This window comes from Haliotis asinina, chromosome 6 (genome assembly GCF_037392515.1).
Source record: "Haliotis asinina isolate JCU_RB_2024 chromosome 6, JCU_Hal_asi_v2, whole genome shotgun sequence".
In the NCBI taxonomy this organism is placed as follows: Eukaryota; Metazoa; Mollusca; class Gastropoda; order Lepetellida; family Haliotidae; genus Haliotis; species Haliotis asinina.
Window position 1 is genome coordinate 48,143,928 of NC_090285.1, and position 16,073 is coordinate 48,160,000.

At 40.2% G+C, this 16,073-nt stretch overlaps 1 protein-coding gene across 1 annotated transcript; it reads left to right on the forward strand.

Moving 5' to 3' along the window:
* The first annotated feature begins 254 nt into the window (after positions 1 to 254).
* Positions 255 to 3,099, forward strand: LOC137287381 (uncharacterized). The gene is made up of 3 exons (XM_067819639.1): positions 255 to 494; positions 1,584 to 1,652; positions 2,840 to 3,099. Exons 1-3 carry the CDS (start codon positions 282 to 284, stop codon positions 2,891 to 2,893), a joined length of 336 nt encoding a protein of 111 aa, XP_067675740.1. The 5' UTR covers positions 255 to 281; the 3' UTR covers positions 2,894 to 3,099.
* The last annotated feature ends 12,974 nt before the right edge of the window (positions 3,100 to 16,073 follow it).

A 16,073-nucleotide genomic window follows, 5' to 3' on the forward strand; every position in this document is an offset into this window, starting at 1 on the left:
GTCCACTGACTGTACACTGACCACGAGGTCCTGTGTGGTCGAAAGCTCCACTTGTGAAGGTTGGAGGTCAACGGAGTCTTAAGGTAATCAGGCATGTCTATCTGACCGGAGATTTGTTTACAACAACATTGGAACAACTGTATCCAAACTCCCTAGAATCCAATCCTTGGTATTAGCTTGGACGTCGCCACGAGCAACGGCATTGTATTGTGCATGTATATATCCACCCGCACGGAACACCCGCATACATACCGAATACTAGACACGGTCAAATCATCAACATGGGCGAGTGGTCAAACGGTCTCTTTGGTTGCTTCAATGACTGCGGATTGTGCATCATAACCTATTTTGTACCCTGTTATACTGCAGGGAAGGTTGCAGAGAAAACAGGCGATGACTGTTGCACGTATGGGTGTTTAAGCGTCCTGGGGCCTATCGGTATCTACACAAGAGCCAAAACCAGGGCTAAAGTCAGGGAAAGCAAAGGAATCGAGGTAAGCTACAATTCTTCAAACAGACATTTTGCAACAGTTTCATTCAAGCGTGTTCGATTTCCCGATACACAGAAGAGCATTAATTTTTAAATTCATTAAAATTTAGTGGCATGTTTAGTGTATATAAACCACCATCGATAAATCAGAAGCCAATAAATAAGGACAAATTTTATGGATGAACGCCATCTTTATTCGGATGATCTACGTTTCGATACAGATTCTTCTTTTAGATTGACAACGATACAAGATTCAGTATGGAAACATCGCATCACCTGAATAGAGAAGTTGTTCATTGGATGGCTTCAAATTCTAAGAAAACCACTCCAAGAGGTTATCAAAACCAAATTTATACAACTAACGTCTTTGAATGTTACGATTATCCTGACATAAAGTCAGGGGACCCTGAACATAACCTTTAGCACCCCTACGAATTGGTTTATCTCATTAGTTATCAGCTGACCCTGTGTTGTGTGATCTGTCTACACGATCCCGAGTTAATGATGCGTCAATACCATGAGAGTCTGGTTGCTATTATTTAGGCGTCTATGTTAGAATCAGATTGTGAAATCGGTCATTTAACGAAATGACTAAAACCTTGACTGTAACATATACACTTCTGTTGTTCGCAGCCGAAGAGACCGTTCGATAGTGTTTATTCCTAACACCGTGGACAAACGTTCAGACTAAAATAATGTTTCTCTCCAGTATCTTTTAAAGTTTGATATCAAAATAACCGAATGCTACATTCCTTTGAGAACTGACTGAAACATTGCACATTTTACCAAAAATGTGAACTGGTTCAGTCAACACGTAATGACTAGTATAAAGCACTACATATTACAAATGATAAAAAAGGTACCTACACAGTCAAGGTCAGGTTTGTAATAAGAGTTCATTTATGCAATAGTTTTGTGCAAGTGTTGTTCACACGAAGTTATCTGATAGCTGTGTATGTACAAAGTACTGTACAAGCACCTGTGCTCTATTTCTAAAGTTACCGTTCTGTCAGTCAAACTCTTACAGACGTTATTAAGGGAGATTCTTGTGTTAACAGGACATGGGCGTTTAATGACTTCGTTTGTATTTCAGGGAGAGTTCTGCAACGATTGCATAATGCACTGGTTTTGTGGAATCTGCTCAATTATACAGGAAGCTCAGGTAAGAAAGATCATCCCCACCACCACCACCATCACCACTACCACTATCATCATCACCACATCTACCTTCTGTCATCAACTCTACCATATATGTAACACGAGCCCGTTCAAAGAAACACATATGTGGTTAGGGGGACACTACCAGGATACCAGGATATAAACAAATGTTACAAGAAGTACACAATTTTAGTTTTTCGTTGACCACCTAAGACACTTTCCGATGTCTTTTCCATGGCAAGCACACTGAAACGTATATTCTTCACCACTCATATTGCAAACCATTTCACAAGGATAACCTTTCATTGGCACAAGGCAGTAATTCTCACCACAAAGGAGTTCCTAATGGGATCTCGCAATTCAATAGATTACTGATTATATACCGCAGAGTAATATGCGGCAACTTTGTTTTGTCTTTGAAAATTACAACATATGTGTGCTTTTGGGAAAATGATGGCTTTCACATATCAAACTAGTATGTCACGGCCGTTGAAACACATTGTTGCCCAGCGCTCCTGCAATGCTAAAGCTCTCAATGATCTCAAGTTTTCCTCAGGTTTCCCTTTCACTGAGGCTTCTTCTTAATTATTTGTGACTATCAGAATTGTAAAGATTCAGAGACTAAGAGACTAAGCGTAAGTCACTTAGCAGACTAATATAGACATCATTTCGTGACAGAGTTTGTGCGTCACGTACTGTGAATTATTTCGTATTTAATTTACGTGTTAGCTACAGTCAAACAAACATGCCGTGGAGCTGTGGAGTTTCAATAGGATTAAGTGTATGACTCGACAACTAGGATTATCCTAGCTTGTTTCCACGTAGCTGAATAGGTCCGGGGTTTCACATGTTGATTGAATTGATTCCGCTTCCAGTGGTTGTTTATTGGTTGCCATGACCACAATTTACAACCACGCCATGTCTCGTGCTTCACTTGGTGGATCTTTTCATATTTTCTGACTAAAGATTTCGCCAACAAAATCACCATTTCATTGATAACAACTCCAACACATAACCGACATCATAAATCTATTTGTCCAATAAACCGTTACTGTTATGGTTACGGTTAAGGGTGATTGCCAACGTTTGGGAAAAAAACCCAGAAATCAGAGACTTGGGTTGACCCAAAATGCTCGTCAAGTATGAGCTATAAGAAATATTAAAAATTAAAATTGATTTTTAATTTTACAGGAAGTAGACGCTCTAGACCGTGGAAGTCAACAACAGGCGATGGCCCGGCACTAAGCGTTCTCATATCATCCGCCCAATCTTACGACGACACTCCGTCCACTGATGACGTCAGCATGACTACCCGAATATGACTTAATGATTGTACTAATGTGATTGTGGTCGTACACTCCAACCATACACCCGAGAGACGACATGTCCTGTATCATGACAAAGTTTTAATAATGTGATGAAGTGTTTTGAATAAAATATTTTTCGTTTTATTAACTTGCGTGTCGAATCTTTCATTCAGAAGTGAAAATGCAAATGACAAGGAATTTCATTTTTCCAAAATGTTGACAGTTCTGTACATCATTGACATTTATTAACATGAGTTAGTGAGTGACAAAGTGGTGTAGCATGGTACGTATATTAGACCAGGTGATGCAGTATATGGGAGCCGAACTAAGTTGTTCTAACCACATGCGAAGGAATGTGGAATGTGTCACGCTATTTAATTTCGACCGAAAGACAATTGCTGGGAGTTTACATTATTGACTGTAAAAGTATAAGGACAACCCCTATTATCCAGACATTCCAGTCGCTGCTATGATAAAGAAAAACACCCAAAACTTTAACCTACAGTGATGCTGTTCAGCGATAATTCTCTGACTGGCTGGTAGTCATACTGACTGATTTGGCCAAGTTCTGGCAATGGCGATAAGACCAATGCTTATCAGCGAGAGAGTATGGCTTTACACATTCTATGCATGTGTAGAATCGAACCCGGGTATTGGGTGTGACGAGCGAACGCTTTAACCACTAGGCTACCCCACCGCCCTCCACTGGCTATCAGCTGATGAAAACGTCTCAAAGCCTTTGAATGGCATTTAGAAGTGATACAAATAAGGACGGGGGTCTTTTTATGGATGTATTATTCTATAGTAGGAAGAACACAACGTGCCCCTCATTAGGTGAAATGACATTGCGTGTCTCATAACAAAGAAGTTCACATCATCATCAACAACAACAACAACAACAACAACAACAACAACAACAACAACAACAACAACAACAACAACACTCCAAACTGAGTGCACATTGAGACACTACCACTTCCGTAGTTGAAGAGGAGTATTTTCCATATATACTCTTTAAAAAGAACCTGAACTTTGATAGAAGTAGAACGAAACCCCATTGAGGACCGTTGCAATGACATTCATCTTGTGTATGAAGCATCATTTCACGTTATCACCACACGCAAACACAATGCATTGGAAGCACGTGCACAACGTGGAAGATTCCTACACGTGCATGGGGTGTCATTATGAATCTTGACTTTTTAAGGCAGGTCGATAAATCACTATAGACCATTTTGTCCGATAAGTTTCTTGCATCTGTGAACGGTCAGGGTTTTCACGGTCAAATTACACACCACTGACTGAGAATTGTAAACATGAAATTTTCATGTCACACTCCAGTCATATAGCAAGGGGGATAACTGAACGAACAGTTTTGCTTTGAATGAAATCCGTGTGGAGATGCATTCTGAAATCATCCATTATTATTATATCTACATTAATTCAATCCCATATATCTCCCAATTTCGACAATGGTACATTGAATGTACAGTTCCCCTACTTTTTTTAAGAGTATATGATCGTTATCTGCCTGAATCTGTCTCTCTGGGTGAATACTACTCTCGCTGCTCAAGTCTCCCCATGCAGGGATTAACATTCCAATGACCCGGTTCGCGTTCTCTGACTCAGTGCCCATGTACACAAGAGATATTGGATCAAACATTAATCACACCACACTTACTTGTGGGGGGATTTCGGGAAAGAGTTGCAAGTCTATCCGACCGAATTAAGTTGACTGAATACACAGCCAGCCTTCCGTAGAGGGACGGTGGGGTAGCCAAGTGGTTAAGGCGTTCGCTCAGCACGCCGTAAACCCTGGTTCGATTCCCCAAATGGACGTAATATGTAAAGCCCATCTCTGGTGTCTCCCGGCGTTATAATTATCGTTAAAATATTGCGAAAAAACGTCGTAAAGCCATACTCATTGAACTGAAATGATTAAGGAGGGAATGCTCAGCAAAAATGTTACTACATCTTAACCAATTTACCACATTCTGGTCATCTTGTCACTTTTTGTCTATACAGACAATTATATACATGTGTAATTGTGTATACAAAAGATAACGAAATATACGACTCAGCCAGAGTTCGAGAAGCGAGGCGTATTGTACGTGCGCTTCACAAGACTCGCCCTGACGACAGACATACACTAACACGAAAAGCGTTATGCATAATGTGGAATGTTCAACGAGCTCTGACACCATCTCTCTGTCTTTGCTTTGTCTGTGTGTGATTTATATAGAAAACACATAAATTCATCATCCATATGACGAATGGGGGCCACAGAGTTCGCGCTAACTAGATTATTACTAGCGTTTCAGCAATGTGAGGCCTTTTCTGGGTGGTTAGTTGGTTTAACAGGTTTAGGGCAGCGTGGGCCAACAAGAGTCGTATTTGCGCCCAACACATTGACTTGACTCTGTAAACCAAAATAAATTATTTCTTCGCCAAAAGTAATTTTTATATGAAAAAAAACAACACTATTAAAATTCATTTGGGTAGACGTATACATATATTGAATAACCACTGCCTTGTGTTACGGATTAAAACATCTCAAGTGATCACTTCTATTTCTGAAACATGAAATACTCATTCATTACAAAAGCAATAGGTTCAGGTGACGGAGAGTTGCGGAGCGTGGGTATGTGGAAGAGTTATCTCCCTTGGACCAGAACGTTCAGCCGTCGGCAGTGGTAACTTGTAGTTATGAAAAATATATCAGTGCCGAACAAGTGAGAAAAGTAGAATAGGAAGAAAAATATTAACAAGAATGTATGTTGGAGTTGTATCTAAAGTAAGTCTTTGGAAATGTAAGAATGGTTGAGGGTGCTATACAATATGGCATCGTGTTTTCAGTTACATCAATAGTAATGGGTCTGTAATGGCGAGTGAATGAGTCTTGTTTTACGCCGTACTCAGCAATATTCCAGCTATGTGACGGCTTTCTGTAAATAATCGAGTCTGGACAAGACAATCCAGTGACCAACAACATGACCATCGATTTGCACAATAGGGAACCGATGACATGTGTCAACCAAGTCATCGAGCCTGACCACCCGATCCCGTTAGTCACCTTTTATGGCAAGCATGGGTTGCTGAAGGTCTATTCTACCCTGGGACCTTCACGGGTGAGTGAATTAGTCAGATAGCAAGCTTAAGGACTGGTTGAGTATGTGGTTTAGTGAGTTATTGAGTGAGTGATTGAGTGAGTTTGTTTCAGGTCACAACTGAAAATAGTATTTCACCGTGCTAGCATAATGCGGAATAGAAACCCGAAGTAAGTCAGGTCTCGAGCATTTCCTGAAACTCAAGAATCTTATTACTTTACTGACAAACCTAGCAACATAATAAATGCGAACCCCAACCATAGGACTCTTGCACACTGTCTGTACTTTGAATGTAGTTTGAACCACATTTTCTGTTCTGCCAAGCAGACTGCAATTCTAGAGCCCTCAATGAAGCAAGTCTATTCTTCATCATGTTCTGGATATCCCGTCTGAATGTCAAAGGGCTATTTCTTACAATCCAAATTATGTATATTGTATATTCAGAAACTAAGCGTCAGTCTAAGACTCCGGGATCGCTTCCGTGTGTGGTTCGAACGTCCGCCCCAACGAAAGTCGCGGGTTCGATCCCCAGACTACGTCATGTTTAAATATGATACTTATTGGTCCCTGCCTGGGGTTCGACATTAATGGGTACAACAAAGACTGGTCGGCTCGGAGTCAGTATACTATATCTGAGTAGGGTATTCATGCTTAACTGTGGCATGGTAGCTCAGTGGGCAAGCTCTATAAAACACTTTCAGTCTGGGCTAAAACAAGCATCCACACATACACACGCAAGCATGTCGTCATATGAGACCCGTGAAGGTCCCGGTGTAGAATAGGCCTTCAGCAACCCATGCTTGCCATAAAAGGTGACTGTGCTTGTCGTAAGAGGCGACTAACGGGATCGGGTGGTCAGGCTTGGTGTCAATGGTTGCAGACTCGATTAATTACAGACCGCCGCCATATAGCTGGAATATTACTGAGTACGGCGTAAAACTAAACTCACTCACTCACTCACTCATATGAGCCACATATTCTTAAGCACGACGCTAAACCCCATTTCCCCTCACCCAATCTCTAAGATTCTGGGAATTGGTGGGGTAGCTTCGTGGGTAAACCATTGGCTTGTCACGCCGAACACCCGGGTTTGAATCCCCACACGGAAAGAATTTGTGAAACCTATTTCTGGTGTCCGCAGCCGTGATATTGCTGGAATATTTCTAAAGCGGCATAAAACCAAACTCAGTCAGTCTAAGACTCGACTGCTTTGCAGTCCCGTCACGACCAGGGAGAATCTGGTATGTGGCGCGAGACAGAGTTACGTCCCTTCCACCATCGCCCCGGTAAGTAGACGACCTCTGAACCACTTGCTCACAAATATGTGGATGTACAGGTTGAAGAACATCTTGCACTGTTTGTGGAAATACTTGAGGCTGAAGTTAGAAATCCGGTAAAATGCACATTAACTGGGGTCAGCATACAGGTGTACTATTACCAGTGAAAAGCAGAAGGGAACTCGACATCAGTGTTCAGTCATATACATTTTCAGTGGTTGAAATACGTTCCGTATTAGACAGTAAACAATACTGACGATGTCCCATCGAATAAAGACAGAAAAACACATGCAAAATGTACTATATTGTTTTAATCTCGGTTTAACAACAGGCTTTTAGAATAAAAAAAACCTTCAAATAAAATTAAACACGGTAATCAGTTTCTCAAGGCACATGCTTCCTTCTGTTTTGAATATTCTATTTACTTAACTGAGACGTGCAACTTCATGAGGCAATAATTAATGACAGGGAAACACCCTGTGTCAACATCACAAAGATTTGCAGTTTTCATCTAAATGTATCTTTGTTTAATCAGAATTAGCTTCATAAACACTAGGCAATGACTGCAGTGTGATCTCGTAACAGACACATTCTTATGTTGAAGACAAAATATTATGGATGTCAATTTCTTCTTTATTGCATACACAACGTTTCTGAATCATTCCTTGCACCTTCGCCAGGTGAATGACCACCCCTATCATGAACTCGACGAAAGGGCAAGGAAAAACCCAGAAAGGTTAATAATGTAAACAATAAACAAGACGTTGACATTCATAATATATTGTCTTATACTTGAGTATATACTTCTTTATGCTTCTCAAAGAACCTTAGTCTATACATGTATCACTGCATGTATTACACACACACACACACACACACACACACACACACACACACACACACACACACACACACACATCTCTCTCTCTCTCTCTCTCTCTCTCTCTATATATATATATATATATATATATATGTATAGTGAGTGAATTTGGTTTTACGTCGGCTTTAGCAACATCCCAGCAATATCACGGAAATGTTCACGGACATCTGGTCACAACAAAGAGGATCATTAAACACAAACACAGAGTTTACAGTGCCCTGTGCATGAAAGATTAAAACGCATTTAGTACAAAGGGAGGAAAGTGTCCAGGTAACCTCAAGATTTTTCTTACGATTAGCATTAAATCAAACGTCCACTTTGGCCAATATATAAACTGTCAGTATGCATTTCCCTTTTTCAGGATACATTATGTACTGAATACAGTGAAATTTCACAGAGATTAGGATAAATAATACCAAATGATATGAGTCTTTTAAGATTGCTGCCACCCTGTCTGATATTGAAACGTGCTACCTGGCAGAGATTATTTTTCAAGACGATTAATACGTATTATATCCTCCAAAGAATTTTTAATGAAACTAATACGTTCAAAGGGGTGTCTATCAAGCTAAATAACTTTATCTGTTATTGTATAGTGCTGATACCTCGCGACACCATGTTGCCAAGGTGATCCTAGCGACGTTAAATAAGGATGGATTAAGCCCCCTTGATGAACGAAAATAAAAGATTAATTCTACTGGTAAATCCCCTAGCTGTAACGTATACGCTGTGCGGTGACAGAGACAGTCACTTGTGACTTCCCTCATGTCTTTCCAGCGTCAGGGGATATCAGAAGCGTTGACACGCACACTAAATCGTATCCGTTACGTCAAGCTACAATGGCGGACAGTCATGGCGGCATGTTTACGACAGCACGTGCTGGGGTTTACAGGTCACGTGATAAGGGTAGTCATTGTTCTCGGGGTTGTACGCTTCAAAAGCGTAACTGGATGGAAAATCTCTCCTTTCGACTAATGTTCGTCTTAGGAAATTGAAGATTTTGAATTGATTTGAAAATAATACCATTATTAGCTTTGGTCAGTCTATTTCGACTTGTTTTGACAAATCCCGTGGTTTAATGAGAGTAATGGCACACCAAAATGGAAGCTAGTTTCATTACCTTTGCCTCATCTATGTGACAGACAGGATAATTTAAGGTGTAAACAGACGGGGTTGAGGTGAAGAAACACGCGCGGGGTGGATTTTGGTATCGGTGCAGGACAGGACTAAAATATGTCTGGACATCTTGACATAAATCGTGTTGCTGATCTCTCAAAGGTCAGAGGATTTATGTATGACTAAAGTGATCCAACGAATAAGATGAAACCGTGCGCATATTTTGAGATACTTTCAGTTTATTGGCCATTTGCAAAAATACAAAATATGTCACGTGACCTGACCACCCAAGTTTCTTACAGGAATAAAATCAAATTATGTAGAGATCTCTTGTAGCATGTATAATTTCCTTTTACAATAAGGCGTGGCATAGTTATGCAAATGCCCTTCCCCTGAAAGTGTCTATTCGGTAATAAAGGATCAGAATACTTTAAAACTCATCTGTTCCCTTGGGAACGTGTTTAACGTAGAGTAAAACTTCGCAGGTCGCCATTTTGCATGTTTCTTCGTATATGGGTTTTCTCAGGTTGAGGGTATTGCGTTTGCATTCAAAAGAAAAGTTACAATATAGGTTTGAAAATCATAGGTCTTTATTGTTGATAGGATGAACCTATTTTCGACCCTGCGTAGAATGTATTTTAGCAAACCTGCACATTCAGTTATTTTATCTTTGCATTAAAATAGTTTTGCGTCATCTTCTTCCGATCGAGCTAATTGCTAATCGTTTGATTAAGATAAAGAGGAACGTTTTATGGTATACATCTCGTGAGTCGGAAACTGGCTAAATCCGCAAATTCGACATGGCTATATAAATCATTCTCACACACTTCAGTATCGGTAAGGTAGCCGCCGATATATGAAATATTCTGGAACTTGCTGCAAGCCATTCCTCTAGTTAGCAGAAACAAATAACTTTGTAGACGTAGTTTTACATGACCCACGCAGAGATAAGCGTCCTGAGACGACCCCTTGGAGTGAACGTATAACATATCATTAGGGAACAAGTGTAGGTATATGCAGCTGCATACGGCCAAAATCTGCGAGTGGAAATTGAATTTTACAATACCACATCTAAGAGATGGGTTTCGTGTATCAAATCAGGATGTGGCTCCACTGCGCGGTTACAAACCACTCGCAACGCACTACTGTGTTAGGAGTTCGAGATTGTGAGAGGCCACTAAATCAGCTTAACACTACCTAAAATATTCCCAGCATACTACTAAGTGAGGTGTTCGAGACTGAAGGAGTCCTGACTGAAGGGTGAGCTGGATGAGCTGGGTGAGCTAAGTGAGCTGGGTGAGATGGATGAGCTGGGTGAGGTGGGTGAGATGGATGCGCTGGGTGAGCTGTATGAGTTGGGTGAGCTGAGTGAGCTGGGTGAGATGGATGGGCTGGGTGAGGTGGGTGAGATGGATGCGCTGGGTGAGCTGTATGAGTTGGGTGAGATGATGAGATGGGTGAGATGGGTGAGATAGGTGAGATGGGTGAGATGGATGAGATGGGTGAGATAGGTGAGATGGCTGAGATTGATGAGATGGGTGAGATGGATGAGATGGATGAGATTGATGAGATGGCTGAGATGGCTGAGATGGTGAGATAGGTGAGATGGGTGAGATGGGTGAGATGGGTGCATGAGTTCGCCGATAGGTCAGACCACGAATCGACTTACAGGCTTACGTCTGCACTTCCGCCATGTCCAGGGCGTTCCCACGACAGGCAGTGTTAGTCAGCTCAGACTTAAATATTCTCCCAGCACAATGTACATATATGTAGTGCATTTGCCGGTTTAGTAAAGCTTGTAGGATTAGAGTCAGGCCCTTCGAGGATTTATCGTTAGATATATCTGTGTTTTATAGTCTGGAAAACCTAGCTTTGGATGTCTACAGGTTAATGTGTGTTAAAAGGAAAATAACCGTACCTCAGGTGTGATCTCGAGTGCGATCAGAGACTTACCGTAACATGCAAAAGTAATTTATGATTTTTTACATTCAAAAATGTAAATGATCTTCTTTCATGTTTGAGTTTTACACAGCATTTGATCTATACATTTGTATCAAGGCGTATCAGTTCAATATAAAGTGACAGGAGGGCAGATTTATACGCCGGTCTGCCACAGGTGGTGGGGTGAGGTGGGGTGAGAGCGGAGGGGTAGCCTACTGGTTAAGGCGTTCACTCGTCACGACGAATGTCCAGGTTCAACAAATTCCCCACATAGATAGAGTTTGAGAAGCCCTTTTTCTGGTGTCGTGGTGTTGCTGGAGTATTGCTAAAGACGGAGTAAAACCATACACACACACACTCACTCACTCTTTGCCGCCAAGGAGGGCGACAAACAAGAATATGGTGGGGACAAACCAGTGATCACTGTCACATCCATCAGGAATCGAACCCGGATCGTATTACGTTGTATATGTTACTTGTAGATTCAGCAGCGCTCAAATGGTTACGAAGCCGGCGCGCAGCTGGTTAAGAAATCGGCACTCGGCTGATTGGGAAACAGAACAGACAGCAAGTTGCAAATGTTAAAGAAAGTAAACATTCTATAAGCAGAAAAAAATTATCTGCTTCTTAAACAAAGCTGTTAAAGTGTCAAACGCTTCTTTCGGTACAATGTGAGACGAATATTCAGGTTAATATAAACGTCAACGTGCGAAAAATATGCAAAATCCTGTCAGATTAAATCCATATGCACGACAATATGACATTTGTTTCAGTTGTATTAATAATTCAGATGTCTCGCATCATAAAACAATGAATAATTCCATAGACAGAACCAACGACATGACGGACAGCGGCGCCAACTTCATCACCACAAAACAACACGAATGAGCTGAAACAGTGACGACCGAACGCAGAAACCTTGTCAGTTGCGATATTATTCTAAAACAACGCTCTTAACATTCCAGCGACCTCAAGGGGATTAAAAATTGATAAAGTGAATGTGTGTAGATCGATGATGCCACTAAACATATGTTGATTATAATGGGGACGAGAGGGTAAAGAGTTCACCTGCATGACAGATAATTGCATCAACACATTAAAGCGCCATGAAGAATGCCTTTGCCAATTGATTCATGTCTTTGTGAGCTCGCGTTGATTGTTGGCGACAGTCTTGTGGTTGTCAGGAATTTCGAAAAAAATTATAATCATTATCACTGTCGCCATTAACACCACCCGCTTTGATGTCATCAACGATACCGTGGCTGGGCAATCACCATGGTTACACAACCTACATGTTTTTGTTTTCCCCATGCATAGAAACCGACGTCGTCTTTATCAATACATGCTTATGTAACGATGTTTTTGTCTCTTGCTCATTGTCATGGCTGAAGTCCAATCGATTTTTATGCCAAAGATGTGGATTTGATTTCCCAGTGTGTAAAACGTGAATTATTGTGCTAATGATCACTTTGATGTACATGAACATTGATAAATCAAGTAAAACTACATCCGATCTACGATAAATATTGATCTCGGTTGACATAACAAAGGAGATGTACAAATTATATATGGACACACACCATGCTGCTAAACATAATTCATATCGTGATTATTTAAACAGATGGTTAAACATTTTCGCACAGACCTCAGTTGATTTGACGTTGAATTGAGTGAGTGAGTCTAATTTTATGCCGATGTTAGCAATATACCAGCAAAAGCAAGGAGGTGGACACCCGAAATGGGCTTCACACATCGCACCCATAAGGGGAATTGAAAGCGACGTGACGTGCGAACTAACCACTAGACTACTCCACTGCCCTATTTGACGTTGAAATACAGTGCACCTTCCTTAAAAACTAGAACACAAATGTGTCTATTGAAGACACCCCAGTCTGTATCGTTAGACATGACGTAGACATATTTACCTAGGTGTGGTTGTACAAAACAACTTTAGCGCTACGTCAGTCTATGGTCTATGTTACAATATGGGAGTTACGATCATCTAAACACTGAGATCGCTGTGTAAAACCCTCTTAATCCAGCCTGTAGCATTTAAATCGTCGAATTACCAAATGTCAGCAATAGCGAATCAAGGTTACGGAGGATGGTATCAATGAAAGCATTGCAAAACAGTTTTTCGGATTAATGGTGTTCGATTAACGGAGTTTTTTCTGCAGATATATTCACATGAAAATTATGGATAGGTGATTTCATATCTGTCAGAAACAAATGAATTATCGAAAACAAGTAACAAACCCTTAGGTGTTTCATATATAAAATCGAAAGAAAAGGTTTCCAAATTTGGATGGTTTGTGATTTATTTCATTGTATAGTTCACGTGTACTTGTGTGAAATAAATATATGCATAATTCTCGGACAAGATTTGGACCTCCTTATTGGGTTTCAGTGTATCTTACTGCTGGGAATATGTACATCTGCATACGAGGAAAGACCATATAGCACTCATATACACAGATGTAAGACGATCAATGCTTGTGTTCTTGGTGTCGTTGATTGACAGGTGAGAAACCTGTTGTCGATAACACGCATACGTGTACGTATCAGTGTGTGTAGATAGTTGCGGTTGTGTGTTTGGTCAGCCTCAAGGTATAGTGTATATAAGACATACCGTGTACACTGTCAATATTATTTTGTTGGTTTATTGTGTTAGCTGTAGGGTTTATGATTTCCTTATCTTACTTCACACAGGAAATGATATCCAAGGATTGTTTGGCGTAAGGAAAGGTTCATTTGCGTTTCATTTGAATCCATTTATAGTATTTGTCACTATCATCATCATCATCATCATCATCATCATCATCATTGTCGCAGTCCTTCCCTAATATAGCGTATATATAACATCATCATCATTACAGGCACATCAATTCGACACTACTACTACTACTACTACTACTACTACTACTACTACTACTACTACTACTACTACTACTACTACTACTTCCGTCTTCTGCTGCCAGGATCCGCTGACCGATGCCACGATTACAGGCCTTGGCCTGTCAATACCGTATCATGACTTTTGGTTTCATAAATGTCGTGAACAACAATCAACTGACTTGACCCGGGATTTGTAATACTAAAATACAATTCATGATCGTTACAATAGCCATCTCCTTCACCACCATCACCATCTCAAAATAATGTTACAAGAAATACGCGTACGAACTTCTACATTAATTGTTTAGTAAAGCTGAATTCGGTGCCATTTTATGCAGTCTTTTCTCGTCCATCTACGCTGAATATTTTTGGAATAGCATTTATGACTTTTTATTCAAGTAACACAGTTCCAGATATGTTTTCACTTCAAATACACCACTAAATCCTGCTATACTGTTCCCGCATTTCAAACCAACCAGTGAAATGTCTTCAAGAACATTCTCATAACATTCCTTCCGTGATGGAGACATTCCTGACAGATGAAACTTACAATCTGCACGACAAGCCAAGCATATTTTCCAAAACATAATTAACATGCAAACAACGTGGGAAATTGACATGACATATTTATGATCATCAATTTCGGCTGAAATTGTAAATTTATCAGAAATGTTTCTTTTCATCAGCTACGATTTCGCAGTCGGTCGCACAAGGCACACACTTGAAGAACATTATAGACAAATTACATCTCGGTTTAGCTGCTATAAAGCCACCGAGGCTGCTTTGGTGAACAGATCCTTTATGGCTAATTTGACAATGTACAAAAGGCTGACTGTATGATTAGGTTCGAGATAAGATCGATGGGCAGTGACGCGGAGCCATAACAAGATGGCGTGCGAACGGTGCAGGTTGTAGGGACCTGTACACACAAAGCCGACTTCTAGAGCAGATTTGTCGATGTAAATTTGCTCCGACCCTGCATGTGAGTCAGCGGACTTAATAAAGGAATAAATATGTATGGAGTTGCGTATACAGAGACTTGGATCTTATGGTAATAGTTATTTTGTTTATTTACATCTGACTAAATTTCTTAAAATTAATAATCAAGACTATTTCGGTCTGATGTGTCTCATGTCTCATGTCTCATGTCTCATGTGATGAATATGAGATATATATGATTTACACCAGTAAAGCCAGTTTTCAGCTTGGTGCCATTTTTAACTGACATTATACTCAGTGATGTCTTCATCATGGCAGGAATCGTAAGCGTATATTCTTGAAAGGAATTTTCACTACCCAATTTAAAAGAAAATGTAGGGTCTTGATGAACAGTTGGTCAATGTGTCGTTATATTTTTAAACGGAAATGTAACTGTTAAGATGTTGTTATGTAATTCCATTTATAATGGATAATCAAATTTCCTTATAGTTGTATATTTATTTCTTTATGTATAGATGCATGTCCAGCGATCCAACTGACCACTGCATTTTCTTTACTGTAGCCAGAAGTCTTACGTTTATATAGATGCACTGAAGTATAGGCAGCTCAAAGACGGTGTACGCTCCCAACCCGGTGCCAATCTTCATTACTATGTTCAAGAGAGGGTTTAGTGGCTTGAGTGACTTGAGTAAAGTTAGTTAAATATAGAACGCGGATTTTAAAAAGATTTCACTGCAAAACATCTCGAATTCCTAACACTAAAATCTAAAATAAGATAATCATACAGGTACTGATTATGTTTCTAATTGTTCTAATTATTTAAAATGAATTTATATATGCATAGTATTAAAACATAAATACGGTAAGAGAAATAAAACGATTCCGACAGTCGGCTGGGTGTATATGGTATTGTATATATTGAATCTCGCCGACAACGGAACGTTTTGCATAGTATCGTTTAAC